Genomic DNA, 23408 nt, shown 5'->3' with positions numbered 1-23408 from the left:
AGACAAGTTTCATGAGAACACTGGTACAAAAGATAAAATATCGTGTTTTTCCTTGCCCCTTTAAGTGTATATAACTGGTAATAGGGCCTTGATAACTTGAACACATACTGCACAATAAATGACACTCAAAAATATGACATATTCTGTCTTCTAAGACATCGACTGAGACAAGAGCTTTCTGCGATACTCAAAAACTCCTACAACGTTTCCAAATAATATCTGTTTTCGAGAATTGATCGAAGATTGTAACTCAACTACAGCATACATTTACATCAACATGTACTACTTCGTGAGGTCCCATCGTCTCCGAGAACAGCTACAAGAAGCAGACGTATGAGTTATTTTCTATGGAGCAAGAATTGACGATGGAGACATTTACAGTCTATATAAACTAAAATCCTCAAATAGCTCAGAAACTAAACGACATGCATCCCAAGAAGAGGCAAATTTTTTACTGTAAATCTGACATTCTTTCAACTCGTGGTGTAATGTTCAAATTCATTACTTTTTGTGGTTGAGTCTATTTCTAGACACTTTTAGGAATTGATTAATATGTCAAACTCCTTCGGAAAGTTTATGTGTATTCTTCTTACTTGCAAGCTTGGGTTAAATACAACATCTTAGTTCTGAAAACAGTGATGACAGTTTTATTTTCAAACAACTACAAGCTTCAATTATTCCCTCGGCCGCTGAGGACATTCGAACTACGTATCTTCAAATCACTGAACGTTTGGGTTGATTTTGGAAGCGGCAAATGCAGTAAAATTGTAAATTTTCTTTCTAGAATGTTTGAAGCCCTACTAAACTTTACAGAAATGTTATTTAAGGAACGTTACGTAAGGACAATGTCATGGCTTCGTTGACAGAAATTAATGTGGAATATGAAATGAATTTATGTTTTGTACTGTTGCGGGAAGGAAATCATGTCCTCAGGATTATAATTCATTGGCAGGGATTGATAACATCTCGTTCGTGTCAATTAAGTATTACCCCCTCTAGTGAGATTTCCCTATCCCACGTGATGATTTGTATAACAAATATTTTAATCACAAAATGCTCTTATGAACATCCAATGTATTCAAAATAAGAAAGCTTCTTTGATCTATAATGAAGTTTATCATGTATATTTGTCACTGAAAACCTTTTCATTGCTAGTGTACAATGCTAAAGAATACATTTACTAGAATGAACACTGGTTCCCATGATTACACAATGCCTATCATGTTGCATCTTTTATCAGTAGACCTGTGTAGACAGCAAATTAATGCCTACATAATAAGGAAGTTACGTTTCACATTTTCATAAATAATTTTCATCTCTTTGTGGCAGACAGCATAATAGTTGATGCATATGCAACTTACTACATAAAATTACGGAATAGCTGAATACTGTTTCAGTAGTGGAAGTGACAGTCAAATAAAGTTTGAGAATTAGATACATGTGCAAGCAAACAAACCTTGTGATACAACAGTTTTTCAAAACGTGCTAAGTAATCAATGTTGTGATTATATAACTGGTTATCTCATTCCACAGTACATTTATATACAAAATCCAATACAAACACAAAAAAAAAAGTTTGTGCATCGCTTCCACTGGAGGTTTGTCCTGAAATGAGTTCGTGCCTTTGAATGCAAATAATGATTGTCAAGCACAATGAATATAAATGGTGTTTGCTTCATGAGTTTAATCTGCTTGTTGCCAGTATTGGATGTCGTGTAGAATGAAATTCTTCATATCCTTCGTCTGTAAATAAAGAGATATAAAACAAAATGATATATCTAAGTCTTACAAATTTTATTCAGTGTTTTTTATTGCATAGGGTGATAATAAATTGAATATATACTGTACTTTCTGAAGCGTATCTTGGTTTTAAAATCAAGTATATGTCAGTATATATCTACCTATCTATCTAATTATCCTTGCTGCATATATGTCTATTACATCAGTGTGCCGCATTTACAATTTAATGATTCATAAGGAGCGGTGTTTCACATGTTCAGTATCTATGCTGAGAAAAAGCCATCGACCTATAACATAACATTTCTTTTTATGTCTTTTCTTTCATATGAAAGTCTGCCATTAAAAATCATTTAAGTCTGGTAACTATTTTTTAAATAATTAGTTTATTATCATTTGTTTACTTTTTCCAAATTAGTTTCGAATTTGCTTACCGAGTTGCACCTGACTTGTATGATGGAGGGGGCGTAGAGTTCGTTCTGGAATATAAAGAAACATATCAGATGTAGTTAGGTAATGTATGCAAAATTTTAATTGAAAAAAGTAAAAGATGGAATTAAGTTATTGCAGATGAATATATGATACATTTTAAACTACGTGAAAATACTGTGCATAATATTGCAAGAAAAAATATACCGTCCCCAGTCAACAGTAATTATCCAAACATTGACTTTGTGTAATTGAAATTGTAAATGCGTTATTAAATTAAGTCAAACGTAGTCAAACGAAAGTATTTTGATCGTTTGGTAAATAATCCTTTCGTTTAAACAAAAATTATCCTGATTGTGTGTTTTTGTTATTGTAAACCTCTTTTTTTACAAAAGCTCATTCTTGCTGGTCTTGTTTTATATTGTCTTTTCTTGGTGGGATCTCAATCATGCAATGTACATTAGCTGGACATGATTGATGTGGTTTCATGTGTCTTAAAAATTGGTTGGGACTTTTTAATGTGATTTCATATATCTTGAAAGTTAGATGGAACATTTAGCTTTGGTTTTATGCTGTCTGGAAATTGGTAGGACATTACTACGATTGGTTTGCGAAGTCAGAAAATTGTTTAATGTTCGTTGCTGTGCTTTTCCTGGGTTTTGAAAATCATTTAAATTTATTACCGTGGTTTTCCTGTGTTTTGAAAAGTAGTTGGATTTTATTACTGTGGTTTTCCTGTGTCTGTGATGTGACGTGATTTGGATTATTAACGTAGCTTTAACAATTTTTCAGCCATATCGCTACGATGTCTGCAATGTGGCAGTTTATAGTGATGTCTAGCACTGGAGCATCATGCCGCAGATATGTAGCATGATGTCCCACCCAGTCACATTATCCTGACACCAGGCCGACCAGTCCTAACACTAACCTCTTAATGCTGAGCGCCAAGCGAGGAAGCTGTTAGTACCATTTTTCTAAGTCTTTGGTATGACTCGGACGGGGATCGAATCCACGACCTCCCGCATCCGAGGCGAACGCTTTAACCACTAGGCCCCCCGAGCGGTTTCCTGTGTTTTGCAAATTAGTTTGATTTTGTTACTGTGTTTGTACGATGACTTGAAAGTTACTCGTAAGTTCATTAGTAATTCTATTAAAATACAACAAATAAATATAAAACTATCAACATAACATTATATCCATTCTTCTAACATATACATGCTTATTCTAAAGACAGATTTTGACTGTAACGTATCAAAACCGTCATGGTCAACATCATGATTTAGCATTGCCTCTTATCCGATATTGTCAGTAAATGTTACAATATACTGATAAAATTTCAATTTTCGCATGTTACATTCGTTTCGTTTCCTCGCGCTCAGAAACACAACATGTTATTTGTGTATCTTTCAATATTTTGCTTTATTTTCTTTTCTTTTCATTACGGCAAGTTTAATGATATACTTACATTGCCTCAACTTGGTTCTTCTGGTCGTTCCACAGTCCACAGAGAGAGATCAGCAACAGAACCTAATTGATACGAATGATATAAAGGAGGGTTTGCCTTTTATCATAATTTGGCGATTCGTTCATATTAACTTCAGGCTGTACGGCAGTGGTGTCCAACCATTTTGACACCATGGGCCACTGAAAAATGTTTTTCTTGAAGCCGAGGGCCACAGCAGAAAACTAAAAAGCAACGACTATATAGCTGCTCGAGTTTTGGCAGGCCATTTAAAATCAGCCCGCGGGCCGCGGGTTGGACAGCACTGCTGTACGGGATATTTTACAAGAACTATATTAAGGAATATTTTTTTTATAATAATGTGATTTGTAATAAGAAAAATATAGATATTTGTACCTGAAGAAAATTTTAATATCCAAATATTGGTGCAATAATAGACTAATATATGTAAGTTTTTACAGCATCGTATATGGTTAAAATGATTTTTGTTATTGTTTATCTTTTAAGTAAAACTTGTCCTTGCAGAATCAGTTAATTATCATTTTGTGCTGTCACATTTATTTTATTGGGTTTATGGCTGCAAAGTGAAATTAGCATTGCAAATAAAGGTAACAAACAAAACTATTCATATTTTATCTCAGGTGAAATCAAGCATATGTTATGCAGACGTGTGATTACTCCCTCGTCGACCATACGTATCTTTCTTCCGCTTCTTTAAGTATGTAAAATATTACATATGTATATGTCGATTTGGAAACTATACAGGACTGGTATGATTTAACCCAGCAAAAATAGAAGTCATAGTTTTCAGTAAAAGGAATAGCCCACTCTTTCCTAAATTGAAGTTCCAAAATGAATCATTTGCATTTTTTGCAGATGTCGTTTGGGATGGATGCTGAAAACCAGACTTAGGTGAATTATAGAGTTTTCCGTTAGATGCTGCTGGATTAGTCACGGGTCTAAGTACAAGTGTCCATGGACGCAATATTTGCGAGGAATGCGGCTGGCTCCCACTTTAGAGATAGTAGTCAAGTCAACAGCTAGATGTATCAATACAAAATAGATATATAGATATAAAGATATCCAAACAAGTGCAAGTAAATAGGTACATATAATGAATTGTGCAAATATATAGAGAGATTCAGGGATAGATTATTCGCTTTTACCATGAAGAGCAGCATCAGTCCCGTCATAGCACCTATAATGTAGGTGCTGTAGGAAACTGTTTCTTTGATATAGTTGAAGCAGCCCTACAAAAGTGTTAAAAATAAGGAACCGTATAGATATTTCAGTAGCTATTATTGCATTGTTTAAAATTAACATTTAGTTTTGTATATGCTGTTAACTTAATAGCAGTCATGGGACATGTACCATTAATGTCATTGACATCTCAACCTATAGTGTTGTTCATCTATGTAAGGCCGATAAATTATATTGAGTATTTAGTGGTGACAATAAATTACGACTTAGGCTAGACGTATGCATCATGCGTATATTAATGTCGAAAGAGAGAAGAAACAATGTACACGTTAGGCTGCATACATTAATCATCATATACTATTCATGTCTAAAAAGTGAATAAAACGTGTAACTCTTCCAAATGGCTCATTGTTTTGTGTCATTGATGTAATTGCTTTGAAGACATTGAATACCTAATGGAAGTGTTTGACTGAGTATAAGTAACGCGTGATCAGTGTTTTTAGTGGTATACAAATGGATTTCGAGGCGGTTACAACCAACGAATTTATAAACTCAGCGAGCAATGTTACTTCCAGGAAAACGATAGTCTCCTTTCCCATATAAGAATTTAAGCACATACTAAACTATGATTTTCCACAACCTTGGTGCCAAGAAGATAAAGGAGTTTTTCAGTATATTAAATTAATTAATTATTTTTTTATTTTCCGAGCCTTTGTTAAAAACCGTTCAAATTATGAAGAATAAAGTTAGATATTTCAAACAGAAAGAGCACATACATGGTATCTGAATATCTACGTGACACAATTCTCTTCATATTTTTTTCCATATTTAGAATATCTGTCATTAGTGTTCATTTTAAAAACATAACTAAAACAAACTGAAAGATATTTATCTATATCAAGCCTCAGCTAGGCTTCACCATTTTGCGATAACCAGAGAATATTGACCACTGTTGACCCAGCCACCCACCCTCAAGACACACACACACACACTTACATATTAGCACAAATTGAAGAATTCGCTCCTATAAAAAAAAAAAAACAACTGAACAATATCAGCTAATCTACGACAAAACTTTGCCAACTACTTACTGCAGTGTAGAAGTTGATTGGCGGGTTGACTGCCCCACACTGAGTGCTGCCCACGTAAGAACCAAGATTGGATGCTGTTGCACCTTGACAACACGAAGCCGGCACGTAGTCACTACCCCTTCAAATTATGAATGATACAGCAATCATTACGTTTTTCAATATTTCACGTACGGTCGATAAATAGAACTACGACCAGTTGTATCTTCGTGACAAATAGGCGATCCACTTACATACCTACCTACGTGTACCTACTGACCTACCTACCTACCTGCCTGCCTGCCTGCATCCATCCATCCAGCCATCCGTTTGAGCTTTCCAATCAGCTCTTTAGAAATTGAACCTGATCCATATTAGTCTCTTATAAAAATATGCCAGTGTAGTTTGGGACGCTTTCATTAAGGTGAATTCGAATAAGAATAAAAATAATAAAGTTTGAAGCTGCCCGCATTAAACCGGTTTGCTTTGTTATTGAAGAAAGTAATGTTTATATTTAGAAAAAGGTTTTATTTCCACGAGTTAAAAGAACAGTCAAAACCTACAATATTTTTACTGGATTATCAATGACGAAGTCCACTGTTTTTACAAGAACGGATTCCTCTTTTCGCAGGCGAGATAAGTCGATATCCATAACAGAACAGGATTGACATTGTTTCGGTCTCAAACAAGTATGTGTAGGAACTATAAAGATTACGAACACCCGTGAATGTCACAAGGGAGTTTTGTCGGTGACATCTCAAGCAAAGTCGCTGATGAAATTTTCCCTGTAACGTTAAAGTCAATTCAGTACCAATAGCAAACCTATGGAAATACCACGAAGTTACGAAATTTAATAACTTTAAATTTCTGAATGCTAATGATTAAACCTTAACTTCTCAGCATAGACCAATCCTTGTGTTTGGGAAAAACCATATGCCTTGTGGAATTTTGTTCTATCTATTTAACACATAGTCCGTACAAGTTTCCTATAGAGTATGCAGTTTCATATTTTTTATATTATAATACTTGAACATATCACTTTAGGTGATTCTGATTGGTCCAAATAAGCCCATGAAATTATTGTGCAGTATTCTCTTTACTGATTGGATGCGAACGTGGGAAAACTGTTTAACCCCGTCCTCTGGAATTTTTGGTATTCAATGAATATTTTGGCGGCAATTTTTCGATTCGAGTCACGAAAGGAATTGGACAAAATCTAGGTTTTGTCTGTCTGAATATGACCAATTGACCGCAACAGGGACTTCTTATGTCATATAGAAAATATCATACTATGCAAAATGGCTGAAATAAAACCCCAAGATAAGAACAGCAACACGTAAAACTAAGGGTATTGTTTAGTTGATGGAGGGGTTTTTGCGTGGAGGCTGACCTGGGGGGGGGGGGGTATACCTGTTGCATGGAATCCATCCTATATACAAGCGTGGTTTAAATGTTAACTTGCAGAAGTAAATAAACCCACCTCTGTTCACAGAAGAATTTGGACATAATTTGTTTGCATATTCTGTAGTCTAATGTTCCATATCAAATACTGCAAATATCCGGTCACAAATACATTACAGTAAACATGTGAATTTCTGCATCCAGTAAACCTTCTTTCATACGAATAATGCAACAATCTAATGTTTGATTGTGAAAAGGTCACTATAGGTTACATAAATATAGATAGGCAACTGTACTCTAACGGGTACTGCATTAAGCAATACGACATCACGCGCATTGGACATTCTGTATCAAAAAATGATTTTGACTGTGTAAAGTGTTTTGTTTATTCGGAAGGATGCTAGTTCTTTGATTTATAGTTTGTAAGAAGAGGATAATCTACTTTTAAACGTTAATACTAGTTCAACTTTGTTTGGGACTAATTTTTACGCATAAAAAATGAAAGGTGCATCGTCTGTTAGAATGAATAAAATTATTCGTTCTTTTTTATATCTAAATAATCTCCACTGAAATAAAACTATGTGATAAAAATAATCTCAAAAGGGTAATGATTGGTGTGCAATTGAACACTTACGTAGAGGATCTCAAATGAATAAGTAATGTGTGCAATTAAAAAAACGTGTTTTTAGCTGACGTAGTTGATCTCAAATGGGTAATTAATGTGTGCAATTGAAGATACGTGTTTTAAACGTATGTAGATGATCTCAAATGGGTAATTAATGTGTGCAATTGAAGACACGTGTTTCAAACGTATGTAGATGATCACAAATGGGTAATTACTATGTGCAATTGAAAACACGTAAATGATCCTAAGAATCAGGTGTTAATTTTAGTAACGAGTGTTATAAAGTCAAATCGGTAAAAGGACCAAAATTCCACCAATAAAGCATTTTCTGTATTTTCTTTTTCATTTACCAAAAGGATAAGATCTCAAAAGATTATTTTTACTAAAATTGTACTTTCGCGATAAAATAATCACTGTCCTCCAAACGCATTGATACTCAGTTTTAGAAAGCCCCATGTTTAGACTGGCTCCTTCTTTCCATATAATTAGTATCGTCAAGTCCTATATTCACCCTTGATATACATGTACTTGACAGACGTTTGTATAGTAGCAGAATGCGTATGTGTAATGAGTGAGCATAGTTATGGTGATCAACTATTACAGTAGTGAATATTAAACTATACTGGAACCCCATTTGTGCCAATCAGTAATAGTGCATCTCAACAACATTTAAATATTTCAGCCTCTTTTTAGTAAATAGAAGAAATATTAAACTAATCTGTCTTATCAATATATACCTTGTTAGTTATTACCATTCATCTCGCTTCAGTGTAAGATACGAAGACATTATCAACTTTCGTATTATACAATAAATAAGCAAAGGTCAATCTGACCATCTATATGTTCATGTATTACTTTTAAAAAAGCATATTTAAATTACAGACATTACATTTCTTCAGAAAAGATACAATTCAAGACTAAGGTATGGTAAGGCATCAGCCGTTTAAAATAATTATATAGGTAGCAACCAGATTATTCTTGGAGATTTCAACTTTGACTGTCCCGGAAACCCAAACACATCAAAACTCCTAGATTCCATTAATGTTTTCAACCTTAAACAGTCAGTTAACCAACCCACCCATAAACATAGACCTGATGGTAATATTCTACGGTCCTCCCTGGTATCCCACACACTTGCATCAGATCACCTCTGCATTATATGCTATCTTGACGCATCAGTCCATAACCCTCCACCTTTATCTGCTACTAAGAGAAACCTCTGTATGATAAATAGAACCAAACTAATGCAGGACATCCAAGCAAACCTAACAACTTGCTTACCTCCTACAGCAGAACAACTCGATAATTGCCTGCGTTCATTGCTCGACAAACTTGCCCCAGCTACCAAGTGCAGAGTATCAATTCAAAAGTGTTCTCCACGGTATAGCCGTGTTAGGGACCATCTTCTCAGTGCTAAAAGAGACCGTTGTAAAGCTGAGAGGCTTTGGCTTTCCACCAGAATCACTATTCATAAGCAAATATATGAAGCCGCTAAGAAGAATGTCACAAATATAGTCCATACAGCGAAATCAGCCCACTACACTACTAAGATCATGGAAAGTTCCAGCTGCAAAGAGCTCTTCGAGATTACTAACAAGCTAATGTCAAGGAACAAATGTACACCACTTTCAACTACCTTCTCTCTAGTCGACCTTCCGGACATGTTCGAAAATTTCTTCCGTGACAAAGTACAAATCATTAGAAATAGGCTTGACAACACAATTTCAATTTGACTCGTCGTCACCATTTAATTTTGGGATACAGAATTTCAGCGGCAACCATTAGCAGTATGTGAACCTGTCTCTATGGATTTCGTACGTACAATCCTGTTGAAGAGTGCACCAAAGTCATGTGAACTTGATCCAATTCCAACATCACTGCTGCTTGAGTGCTTAGATCCAGTATTGCCTTCACTAACTGATGTTATTAATACCTCTCTCTCTCTCATCCGGGGAATTCCCATCATTTTTCAAAAATGCCATTCTAAAGCCTCTGCTGAAGAAGCCAACACTAGACCATAACGATTTAAAGAACTACCGCCCAGTTTCTAACCTCCCATTCATATAAAAAATCTTAGAAAAGGTTCTTCTATCCCAGCTTGTTACTCATCTGAATTCAAACAGTCTTTTTAGCAATGTTCAATCTGCATATCCCCTTTGCCACAGTACTGAAACTACTCTTATAAAAGTAGTTAATGCCATTCTTTCTGCTTTGGATAGCAGAAAGATTACAGTCCACACCCTCCTTGATTTGTCTGCAGCATTTGACACAATAGACCATGATATATTACTTCACCGTCTCCAGCATGTATTTGGCATTCATGATACAGCCTTCGTGTGATTCAAGTCCAACTTGGTCAACAGGGCACAAATTGTGTCTGCAAATGGAATACACTCCAGCCCAATTAATCTATGTTGTGGTGTTCCACAGGGGTCTGTTATTGGACCTGTTCTCTTCATTATATAAGCTCAGCCACTCTCATGTGTCATAGATCATCATCCAGTGTCTCACCAATTGTACGCTGACGACACCCAAATATTCAATTCTAGCCACCCAACTGAAGTTCATGCTACCGTCCAAGCTGTAGAGAAGTGCATTTCTGATGTGAAATCATGGATGACATGTAACAAGCTGCAGATGAATGATGATAAAACTGAGGCCATTCTGATCACAACACAAAGACGTTCTCATTCACATCCTTTACCTCAAACAATAAATATCAGCAACACCAATATTAAATTCATACAGTCAGTACGAAACCTAGGTGTTACTCTGGACAGTACTCTCACATTGCACCAACATGTCTTGAACATATGTAAGGCTGCATATCTTGAGCTGCGACGCATCAGCTCCATTCGCAAATATCTTTCAGTTGAAGCCACTAAACCACATGTGTGTTCATTAGTACTTTCAAGACTGGACTATTGTAACTTAATTATGTCTGGTTCATCTCAATATCTACTCCAGAAACTTCAAAACGTTCAAAACACATCTGCTCGGATCATACTTAGAGTACCACAATCAGAGCACACCTCCCCGCTGCTCTGTGCCCTAAACTGTCTTTCCATTCGATCCTGAATCAAACACAATTTTTTTTCTCTGAGCTACATTTCACTGACGGACTCCAGTCAAACATACCTATCCGCCCGACCCATGTGTACACACCAGCAAGATACTTATGCTCCTCTTCTGACAATCGTATACTCAGTATTCCCACTATGAAAATGAAGTTATATTGACAAAGTTGTTTTGCATACCAGGGCCCAGCAACGTGGAATGAATTGTCCACTGACATTAGACACAAAGACACAGTGATCCCATTCAAGAGTGCTCTTAAAGCTCACTTATTTCGACTGCAAGAACAAACTTAAAGACCTAATAATGTTTCCTACCTTAAATATTTTCAGCATCTTTTTATGTTTTCTAATTTCATGGAGTTTGTTTTTTGTAATCATATCATTATGTTTTTTATGTTATAGGTGTTGTCTAATTTTGTAAAGCGCTTAGAGATTCTAAAGATTAGGCGCTATGCATAGTCATCAATATTATTATTATTATTATTATTATTATTATTATTATGATTATTATTATTATTATTAAAATGCAAACTATGAAATTCCAAAACAAATCTTGTTAAATAATTGATGAGATCAAAAGTAACGAGTTTCATTACAATCTGTTAGAATCTGCAAGGTGATAGAATCCTAAGTATCAAATCTGAAACATAATTTTTAAAACCAGATCCAGGAAATATTAAATTGGTGACAATAAGTACTCTATAAATAGTAAGCACTTAAATGTATACATCAATAGATTTATTTGCACAAATCTCAACCAATGTGTAAAACACTCCACCAATATAATCAAAAGCTCTACACACACCCGGCAACATATGTGTTTAATTTCCCAATGAAAATCTTTTTTAGTTAGAGAAAAGGTCCGATTTTGCTTATTATCTACTAAAAGAACCAGAATTGTACATCTACAGCAACTTATTTGTATATGCATATATTTGTAACCCCTATAAGGTTCTTCTTCTCTAGAGGGCTAACGTTACTGATTCAAATACCACCGCAAACATCTGGAAACACCATGATATTAAAAATTCAATTACTTTTCATTTCTGATAAACGCAATATTTATCAAAAATATATAGACCGTTCGTGTGGAGAAAACTAGAAGTCGTGCGGCGTTTTTTTTCTTTTTTTTTTCTACGTGTATTTTAAATGTGTGCTTTCGATTCTGTCGCTCCCAAATCGGGTACTATTTAAAACAAGAAACAATATATATATATATATATATATATATATATATATATATATATATATATATATATATATATATATATATATTAGATTCAAGCTGTTTTAAGACTCGTTCATCGTTCTATAGTTTTATTAATACCATGAGAAGTCCTATATATCACCTTGAAAACGTGGTATCTGCTGGCATTATAGCACTTCAAGTTTTGTACAAACACGTTTATAAATGTAGCAGTTTAAACCAGAGGCGTAGCTGGGGGGGGGGGGGCAGGGGGGTACATATGTCCCCGGGCGCCAAGGTACAGGGGCGCCAAAATGAGGCTTACAACGTTACATTATAATAAGTAAACAAGGGTAATATTCAAAAATGTGATTAAACGGGGAGGGGGCTGGGGCGCCAATTTTATAGTTCGTCCCCGGGCGCAAAATATCATAGCTACGCCTCTGGATTAAACATACACACGGTGTAGCTGAAACGAAGAGAATTCCTTTCGTCCATAACGTCCCTTTACCCATTATACAATTAGGTTACACGTTTATATGTCGTAATCTGCAATTACTGCCCTGACACCCGGACCCAGCCGTGTTTCGTACTCCCCATTAGACTCGGCCCAATCGACCTTTAAGACAATAATTTGATCTTGTCGCCTGCCCCCCCCCCCCCCCATTAATAAAATAAATAATATAAATGTTGTTTTACAGTTGACAAAAATAAGGATGAGAGAGAACGGTGGGGTAAACAAATAAATTGTGGGTGGAGAAACCAGACGCTGTAAAATCCGACCCAGATGGCAAGTTGCCTGCAGGGTAACCGAACCCGCTACCCGGCAAAATTTTACTGCCCATCCAAAACGTGTGTGTGTGTGTGTGTGTGTGTATGTGTGCAGACGAGGCCGAACATAACATGTAATTGTCCCAAGAGACGTCGGTACTTGTCTTAGAAATTAAATATCAAGATAAGAACTTTTTATTATATTTTATATCAATTGCTTCAGAAAACTCCAAAAATTATTGAAGCATTAATTTACACTACAAAATGCAAACTATAAATCATTTGTTTTAATTTGCATTTTTATACTAGGATCTTCTCGATCTCAAAGTAGAATTTATCGTACAGTAAATGCGATTGCCTTCCACTGTTTGCATCACGAATATAATTTCATATTAGAAGAGAATACCAGCCTACAGTCCAATCAGAAACATTGACTTTATATATTCCATATTTCCTTACATATTTCATATTTCTTTCATGCTAATTATAATTACTATTATTATTATTAGTAGCAGTAGTGGTAGTAGTAGTAGTAGTAGTACTATAGGAGGATAGATTGACAAATTTATATATAAATGGTTAGATAAATACGTAGGGAGATAGGATAAATAAGGGTTTCTATGCAGGAAGAATTGATTGGTGGATGCATAAATCAAAGTTTATACATTGTAACTTACCTAGAGCTATACCACGTAGTAGAAAAAGTGTTAAAGTCGTTGTTGGTTGCTCCATTACTGTACTGGGGATTTATGCCACAGCATCTGCCCTGAAGCAGAATTAAATTGTAATTAAATATAGGCCTCACTATGATAGAAATGTTTATGTATTGATATATATAATATATAATGTTGATGCATTATGTAAGGTATTCTTTATTTTCACTCACCAAGGGCCTAACAACAAATAATGCGATAACTGAATTCAAGAGTACCATGAGTGGTATCTGAATTCAGCTGACAAATACTGTGGCACTGCATCAGTTGACTTCGACAGAGTTTAAAATGAACGACGTTACGAAGATAGAGAGCGCTATTGCTGTTCAGTTAGAATTTACTTTGACACAACGGACGCTATGAGTACAATCTGAAGCACTAACCGTAATACCTACAGACCAAAGTAATGAGTCAACAAACGTTTGAGCACACGCACGTGCCAAATAGAAATAATATACTAGTAATCTCGCTTCAGTTTTGAGACCACTCGTATCACAAACATCTCAATCGAGGATAGGTTAATTTTTGACAAGGAACATATTTGGACATTGCGGATACGTGATCATTGCTGGGCCACTTCAGTGATACTGTGATATTAACGGTACCATATAGTACGAAACATTAGGCCAATAGCTTAACCACTGTTATGTTGTACATTAGCACAGATACAGCTGGCAGATACAAATTTCGGCGCCACTTTTCAGTGATGTTACAGTGCAGGTCCACCTGCAAAACAGGATGACACACAGTTTTAAAACACTTAGAGGTTCCATTTAGACTTATTCAAATGAATACAGATTTTACAGTGGTAACAATTAAGATTTGTATGAATTTATAAATAACGTGAGCTATACTTAAAGAAAGCCATTGCTCAAAATATTTCACAATTTGGCTCTGTAAAGATGCAATTAGACTAAATATTCAGATTTCGAAGCGACCGCCGGCAAAGACTGTAATTCAGTAAGTAGTAAAAATACAGAAAAGTGTACCATAGGACTTAATGAACGGAATAAAGGTGAACAGCTTATTGTTTTTACATTTTGCTTTCCCAGTTTGTAATGGAAATAAGAGAAAATGCGAAAGAGATGTGTGAAAGTAATGAAGATTGAATATTATATGTATGTAGGAAGTAAGTGGTCATATGAGGTTTATATACAGATTTGGCTGACAGTACAGACCGCCAGTGTACCACATAGACATGTACTCAGTTTGTTTCAAATATGTAAAATGTCCAGTGAAGACTTAAAACTCAAGCATAAGCAAAGCTGAGAAAAAAAATCAGCGTAGTATCATTGACGGAGATATAGATATATATATATATATATATATATATATATATATATATATATATATATATATATATATATATATATATATATATATATATATATATATATATACATATATATATATATATCAGTTCAATGCATTAAGTACGAGAAACATGCATCACTGTTTCCCAAAGAAAGAAAGAGAGCAACACCATCGACATTAAATAAACCCAACACCCACCCCCCGCTAAAGAAAGAAGCTTTATTAAACATTTTACAGTCACCACAATAAAGTGGTCATACGGCATCAAATTCTATAACATTGTTACCAAGCAGCAACGTTTACAGGAAGGCTTTTAGGACAATAGTTACACAATATATTTAACATTGATCAAGTTTAAATGACAAGTATCAGGATAAAGATCTAATTTTACTAGATATCATACGGTCATTACCAAGTCTTTTCGCAATCTAGATCAAGTAGTTCATTGGAAGAAACCTGCTGATTAATGATATCATTGTAAATGTCAGGATATCTAACAACGATTTTAAGATTTTTCAGCTCTTGCATTTACACGTGTTTTTTAGGCCTTTTGGCGTTTTATATTTTCTATTTTATTAAACTCATTTTCAGACTATGTTTCAACGGTTATATCTCTGTATGTTTTTTTGCAGTTTCTTTATTTTTCGTACTCCCTATAGAGAACTGATATATCAAGCATAAGTCCTAGGAGAAATTGGTCTATATTTGACTTAAGGAATCATATTCTTTCATCCAACTGCGATTTATGCATTTTTGACTAATGAAATAACTAAAGGCGATGATTTTGAAACATAAGAGTGTTATAATATCCTAGGGACTACACAAGAGGTGACTTTGAATAAACGCTGTCAATCGAAAATATTACGAAGTATTTAAGTGAACCAAGCCTAATAAGACACGGTTTTCAAACTATCCAAACAAAATCCATTGCAGAACTTATCAATTAGTACTAAAATGGACAGAGGGTGCATACTTAGTGGTTTAAAAACAGATGAACAGAAATGTCATGAAACGTTATATCATTTGTCAACTGAAGACTACGTGCTATACTTTTACAACACAAATGGAATCAGATTTGAAATAGCATAGTCAAGCAATCTACTAGGGATCTTGGATAAATAGATCCACTTAAAGGCGGATTTATTGATTAAAACAAAAAGGAAAGATACAAATTTGTTCACATCTCAACTAATGGTGGTCACTTTGAGGTTATGCTTTGTAATTTAAGGTTTTATTGGTTCGTTCAAAACTGAACCTAATAAATATTATTGGCAGACAAAATGCATAGCTAAATGCAATTTGAAAGCGGTTTCAATATCATAATCATTGTGTCAATGTCTATGGAGCTTGGTTGCCTATACTGTCATTATATGAATCATGTACACAGTCTCAGAGACGAGATTGGTGTAGTTAATGTTACTTTTGGGTCTTTTAGCTTGCTTGTGATATACCTTGAATTATATTGGTCTTTTATTTGTCTCGCTTAATTTAATTTCAGAGCTGATTGATATTTGTAAAAGCAACTTTACCTTCAAGACACTAGTAAGATGCATTTACTACTGACATCAATAATGCCACATTTTGAATATTTCCTTTGTAAAGTTAGAAAGGTAGCCTTTTGCAAATATTAACTTGTAATTATTATTGGTTAGCCATTTATGAATTTAAGAGTTCCGAATATATAAGTTGTCAATAACAGAAAATATACATCTATTCTTTAAATCTGCACTCATCATTTTAACTTGAGTCATGTTTATTTACGTGAGATAAGTGTTACTGGATCCATACATTATCTTTAACATCTTATTGCATATTTAGGGAAATATTTCCAGGTTCCATGTACAGATAATGTTTGTCTGAATAAGAATAAAAGTATTTTCCTTGATTACAAATGCTTAATGCTATCTTTTGAACCATTTACCTCATCAAAATGTATTGTTTCAGATTTTCGCTCCTTGAAGTATTCTCAGAAAACTTCTAGAATGTAGTCTGATCTTTGTGATTTTTTCTTTTTGAACCCTGGAATATTTTGATAAGGTATCAAGAACTATAATACAGATATATGAATATATCGTTACACTTTCGTATGCTTTCATGCCATTAATGTCTGTCTGCCTGTTTTATTCCGTTTATTTTGTTCCCATGCTAGAAAGGTATTTGTGCGAGCAGCTGTACCTTTCGGATCTAAGCGATGATTCCTTGAATACTGTTGCTTATCTGACAGTTAAAAACGTATAGAACATCCAAAGCATATAATAAATCTGACTCACTTTCTTTAGGAGTTATCAAAGCGCAAGCAAAACATCCTTCGAAAATGGGAACTTTTATTTTCAGACATGTGCAGCGTTTCGACAACTCTTACATAATCATAAATAACTTCAGGTTTCTTGCACATTTTGAAATTATTGTAGTTGATTCAAACATAGCTACGTCCTGTATTGAGTTGCCTTGTTCTGTTTCTGACGTAACGTCTGTTGGTTTCTTTTGTTCTCCTTCTTTTATCTTGGAAGCGTTCTAGAGTGACCTTATAATGCTTGAGAGATCTTCGAATAGTACTTTAAGTTTGGCCTATCAGAAATTTTGTATATTTGATGGTGATGATGATGTTCGTCCATCGGTGTCGATGAGGACCATTTAATGTCATTGATTCACTGGGGGTGGGTCCGGAGATGGCTGATCAGTCCGATCCGGGCCTGGAAAAGTCTGTTGCAGTGGAGACATGGATGTGCAGGTTGCTGGCCGGGAGTTGCGGAACTGATGTTCCTGGATTTGCGCAGATCACGTTTTTCAGCTGCGTCCACCAGTCTTTTCTGCTCAAAGGCTTCCGCACCAGCGTTGACTTGACTGCGCCAAGCAGATCGGTTACCAGCGACACTCTTCCAGGTATCAGGATCAATGTCTAGGTTCTTCAGTGAAGCCTTGAGGGTGTCCTTGTATCTCTTTTCTTTTTTTTCTTTTTTTTTACCACCGTGAGATCTTTTGCCTTGTTGTAGCTCTCCATAAAAGACCTTCTTAGGAAGGCGTTCTACCGGCATGCGGACAACATGGTCAGCCCATCGGAGTTGTGCCTTGCACAGCATGGTGTGGATGCTTGTCATGCCGGCCTTAGTGGGCACCTCTGTGTTTGGTACCTTGTCCTGCCATCTGATTTTCAGTAGTTTCCCCAGGGAGCTCATATGGAAGTGGTTCAGTTTTTTAACATGACCGCTATACACAGTCCATATCTCGCAAGCATAAACGAGGGTGGGGAGAACAACCGCTGCGTAGACTTTGAGTTTGGTGGCAAGCTTGATGCCTCTCCTATCCCAGACATTTGAGCGGAGTCTACCAAACGCTATGCTGGCTTTGGCAATCCTAGTGTTGACCTCATCGTCTATGTGGACTGCTTGTGAGAGGGTGCTGCCGAGGTATGTGAACCTGTCTACATTTTTGAGCTTATGGCCATTGACAGTGATGGATGGTTCCAGGTAATCTTCTTCAGGAGTTGGCTGATGCAGAACCTCGGTCTTGCTGGTAGAGATGCTGAGTCCGAAGTTGGAGTACGCTGTGGAAAAAAGGTCCATGTTCTGTTGCATGGCTGCCTCCGTGCTGTTGTTGAGGGTACAGTCATCTGCAAACAGCAGGTCGCGAATGTTCTCAACTTGGACTTTGGTTTTGGCTTGGAGCCTCCTCAGGTTGAACAACTTCCCATCCAGACGGTATCTGAGACCTACTCCAACATCGCTCTCCTTGAAAGCATCCATCAACGTTGCGGAGAACATGAGGCTGAAGAGAGAGCGGACTAAGACGCATCCTTGTTTCACACCATTCGTAACTGCAAAGGGTTTGGAATAATTACCCTGGTCCTGGACTCTGGCAAGCATGCCATCATGAAACTGTCTTAACATTTCAGTGAAGACTTCTGGACATCCAAACTGGGCCATGATCTTCCAAAGTCATTCCCGGCTGACAGTGTCGAATGCCTTAGTCAGGTCCACGAAGGTGGTGTATAGCTGGACATTTTGTTCAAGACATTTTTCTTGCAACTGCCTGGCAGCAAGGATCATGTCGATGGTGCCTCTCTCCTTTCTGAAACCACACTGGCTTTCTGACAGTAGGCCATAATCAAAGTGTTCTGTGAATCTGTTCAGCATGGTATAAAACATACGAACAACTCACCCAAAACGCAAAACCTAACTGAAATTACTAATGAATAAAATGTACGTCATTGTTAATTACTTTTGATATCAAGGTGTTGTGCTCATCTCTTCATATATATCAAACATGCTTCCATCACCGCATGTTCTTCTGAATCGCTTAAAATTGTCATTTTAAAGTTTTGCGAGATCTTCAAATTGTACTTTAAATTGCGTCTAATGCAGATATACATATTTGCTCACTCAAGATACACAAGCAGCTCACTCTAAATACAAAGCATAATCAAAGTTACTACAACAATACATTCCAGTCATGTTAACCAATTATAAATGATAAGTTCTAATACTCCAGGGCTAGCAAGATCTAAGATACTGACCTAAATATAAAGCCTGACCATGTTAAATGAGCGGAGGGATATATTGAATGGACCAGAGCAACAATATCCACCTTGCACATTCGAGCAACGAAATATTACGGTTACTCACCTCCATGAACATGTAGTTGAAGCCCAAAGAAATAGCACTGCTGGAAAAAGGTCCGTCGTAGGTTTTGAAAAGCGTTATCAACTGCCCTTTGAACCACTCGTTCATCTTACAATGCAAAAGAAAGATGGTGACAAGTATGTGTTCGTCAATATTTTATAGCACATGTAAAATATCTCTTTCTTGCTATTTTAATACGGACGTGCAAGCTTTCATACATTTGGCTATATTTAATTTTCATTATTGTATTGTTGACAAATTGTTATGCCTGTACTCTTTTCATTTGTTTTACTCGGTACATGGTCTAATGTTTATTACGAAGTCTAAATATTTAGAAAGAATATGCATCAAAGTCAGGAACTACCATGACCATAAATAAATACCAGACAATGGAAAAAAGAATATTTGTTATTTGTTTCCGTACGTTTTAACCATCGATGATAAAAACGTTTTGTTTTTTTCGTTTTTTATTTTACCTAAAAAAACGCATTTTTTTACGTTTTTTATTATTTTATTTTTTTTGGTTTTTTTCTGCATTTTTTATATTTGGTACTTCCATTTTATTTTATCATCGGCCATACAGGCGGTCCTCTGTCATACTCTAGATAACAAATATCGATCAATAATGAATCTATGATGCTAGCCTACGACACTTTACGTAAACATGCTACAACATAGTGCTGATATCTGGTAGTGTAGGCCAGGCGTGTATACATTGGAAGACGACGCTGTGTTTAACCTTTTGCAGTCCCTTTTTTGGAACACACATTGCTAAGTTATTAATGTTATCTGGACTACGGTTTAAAACTTTTGACATTTTTTCATATTTGTATCACTGAAACTTTAAAACTGGTATGTAGCGTGTAAATAAGTAAAATATTGATTTCTGTGTTGCCTAAAACTACTGGAACGTTTTTTTTTTTTTTTCGTTTTTTATTTATTGAGAAAAAAATGCGTTTTTTACGGGGTTGTTTTAATTTTAACGTTTTTAACATCTATGGTTTTAACACATTTTTAGTCTCGCCGATATACCTTGGCACACCAAGCAAAGGTGGAACATATGCGAGGAAGCTCCTACCTTGCCGTACAAAGACACTGTGATCCCAAGTAGACAGAACTGCGACAGCATCAACAGGACATTGATTATAACAACCTGCAATGAATGCATTAATCATTTTATGAATCAATCAATGAATCAACAGCATATCAACCCATAAGGCAATCAATCCAAAAAGTCAATTATTTTAAGCTACACTTTTGTAAGAAATCTTAGCATTAAATTTTCAACGCAAACAGTATTTTGCTGACTCTGTTCCTTTTGATTTATTTTTGTTGTTATTGCGGATTTGTTTGTTTGGATTGGTGTCTTTTGTTGCTTTGATTTCTATTTTTGGGCTTGTTAGTTCGTTTGTTGGTTAGTTTTTTTAAAAATACGGTTTCATTTTAAAACTTTAACAATGTATGCCTTTTAATGAACATAGATAAGCATATTCATATTTCCATTAGACTCTCGTGAGTCCGTGACAAGAGAATATATTTCGACCCAAGATGAACTAATAATGTCTCAATTATTCCTCCACATGGATGCACTAGGAAAAACGCTGCTTGCGCTCAGACGTTTATTATTGTTTGTTTTCTTTTTGTTACGAATAGAAGACAAAGTGATCATGTGTGAAAATCTTAAAGCGATAAGCTCGTCAGAAGTTTAACATTCTATATCAACACATATCACAAATGATTGCATCTTCTTCGGTGGCTGATCGATCAAAAGACACAGCAGTTAGTTTGACTGTAATTCGTAGAAAAAAAGGGCGATTAATATATTAGCTCATTTTAGCTCGCATACGTATTCATCTCTCTCTCTCTCTCTCTCTCATACATACACTCACACACCCGCTCGCGTACAGATACACACAATCACAATATATATTTTACAGAGGTATTTTATAAACATCAATGGTACATACTATAATCAGAATCCATTTTACTCTCTTGTAACCTCCAGAACAACCAGCGATGGAACTGATTATCAGCAGACCGCCGATGATGAGACTGCCGTAAGACATAGCAAGAAGATTTATCCCGACATAAATGTTGTTATATGAGATGCTATTCAGCAAATACAACACATTGTCTGACAACAACCCGCTCTGTGATCGAAGTAAACCACCCAGTGTCACCAGAGTGATGCCCACTGCCTGTAAGATAATAATAATAATAATAATAATAATAATAATAATAATAACAATAACAATAAAAATTAAAGAAGTGGTAACAGAAAGGACAATGAAGGTCATGATGGTATATTGTCTGTTATTTTGCTTCTGTTACCTCTTCTTCTACTGATATTAATTTGCTGACGATGGTGGTGCTATTACAGGTAATGTTGGTAGAAGGATGCATATGGTAACGGTGGTGGTGGTGGTCAACGGAAAGGCTAGAACAGGTAATAACGGCATAAAAATCAAATGCTAAAAGCAGGAAATAAAAATAAACTTAGGTTACAAGCTGCGACTATCTCCATCAATGTCGCAAGCAACGGAATATAATCCGCGACGTTCTTAATAGTCTTCGCTGACTCTACTGAGATTACCATAATTCAGTATGTATGTATGTATGTATGTATGTATGCATGCATGTATGCGTGTATGTATGTATGTATGTATGTATGTATGTATGCATGCATGCATGCAGGTAGTTAGGTAATTCAGTAGGTATGTATGTATGTATGTATGTATGCATGCATGCATGCGTGTGCGTGTGTCTGTCTGTCTGTCTGTATGTATGTATGTATGTATGTATGCATGTGTGTATTCACTTCACTTGTATATTCTGTTGTGACTAACAATCTTTGAATGAATACGTCTTGAGACATTTTCTTTGTTTCCTTATTATAACATTTAATGCAGGTAAGTACAAAAATTCCAGAGACACGAAAGCAATGACCTATAAATAAAATCCGCAGTCAGAAGAATGGCATTCTTTAATTTATTCATAATATTGAATACACGAGTCACTTCTAATGTATAAATGACTTTACATAATAACCAACTATGAATGGACGACAAAAGAATCTGACATAGTTTATTCGTGTCTTCAAAATGTATACTGTTTAGTTGGCGGTGCAAATAAAGTTAGTTATGACAGGCCAATCAAAATATTGTGTTTATTTATATATCTTTACGTGGAAATTCATTTTGGTAAGCGATTGACGACGTGGAAGGTACATTCAAATTGAATACTATACCCGAAATTGACGAGAAGTATTACATTTCAAATTACAATTAAAATATCGGTGTCAATCCCTTATCTGAGTAATATGAGTTATTTTCCCATTTAAGGTTCATATACAGCTATCAAGACTCAGCATTAGCCACTATTGTTCTTGTGTCGGGTGTTGCAGGTGGGGAGAAACTGATACCGTGTCTTTACCCGGTTGAATTTCGACAGTTACAAAATAGCATGGGCATGTACAAAGTCTACAGGTAAACGTGACGTCAGTGGTTCTAATATGGATACGAAAGACAAAATATGATGATAGATACATAATAAATCAGAGACGAAGAGAAAGGTGATAAAAGTATAGACTTGATAGCTCAATTTTCATTAGGCGTAACGTCTAAATGTTTACTGGGGTTGTTGGTTACCTAGTTGCATCTATGTCGATGGATCCATTCTGTGTTTTGTTATTCGTTCATTTATTTATTTTTCTTTTATTGAATTTTGTATCGAATTGCAGCTGTTACATTTTATGAGATCTGATTTAAAAAAATCTTGGTATTATTTTTGGCGAAACTTTAAGCTGGT

At 35.5% G+C, this 23408-nt stretch overlaps 1 protein-coding gene across 2 annotated transcripts in view; it reads right to left on the bottom strand.

The window, feature by feature from the left end:
- Positions 1-631: 631 nt before the first annotated feature.
- Positions 632-23408, bottom strand: part of LOC149794561 (uncharacterized) — a 30701-nt gene continuing 7924 nt past the window's right edge. For both annotated transcript variants that reach the window (XM_089968835.1, XM_089968836.1), the window contains exons 3-11: positions 21569-21799; positions 20680-20754; positions 19605-19709; positions 13633-13721; positions 5920-6037; positions 4795-4878; positions 3632-3693; positions 2172-2216; positions 632-1743 (exon numbers count right to left, since the gene is read on the bottom strand). In XM_089968835.1, coding sequence (XP_089824961.1) covers positions 1731-1743; positions 2172-2216; positions 3632-3693; positions 4795-4878; positions 5920-6037; positions 13633-13721; positions 19605-19709; positions 20680-20754; positions 21569-21799 — 822 coding nt within the window. In that variant the 3' untranslated portion in view covers positions 632-1730. The remainder of the gene's footprint in view (positions 1744-2171; positions 2217-3631; positions 3694-4794; positions 4879-5919; positions 6038-13632; positions 13722-19604; positions 19710-20679; positions 20755-21568; positions 21800-23408) is intronic.

This window comes from Sinohyriopsis cumingii, chromosome 8 (assembly GCF_028554795.1).
Source record: "Sinohyriopsis cumingii isolate HCF-2022 chromosome 8, ASM2855479v2, whole genome shotgun sequence".
NCBI lineage: Eukaryota > Metazoa > Mollusca > Bivalvia > Unionida > Unionidae > Sinohyriopsis > Sinohyriopsis cumingii.
The sequence above is the reverse complement of the archived record's forward strand: the minus strand, read 5'-3'. Positions and strand labels throughout refer to the sequence as shown.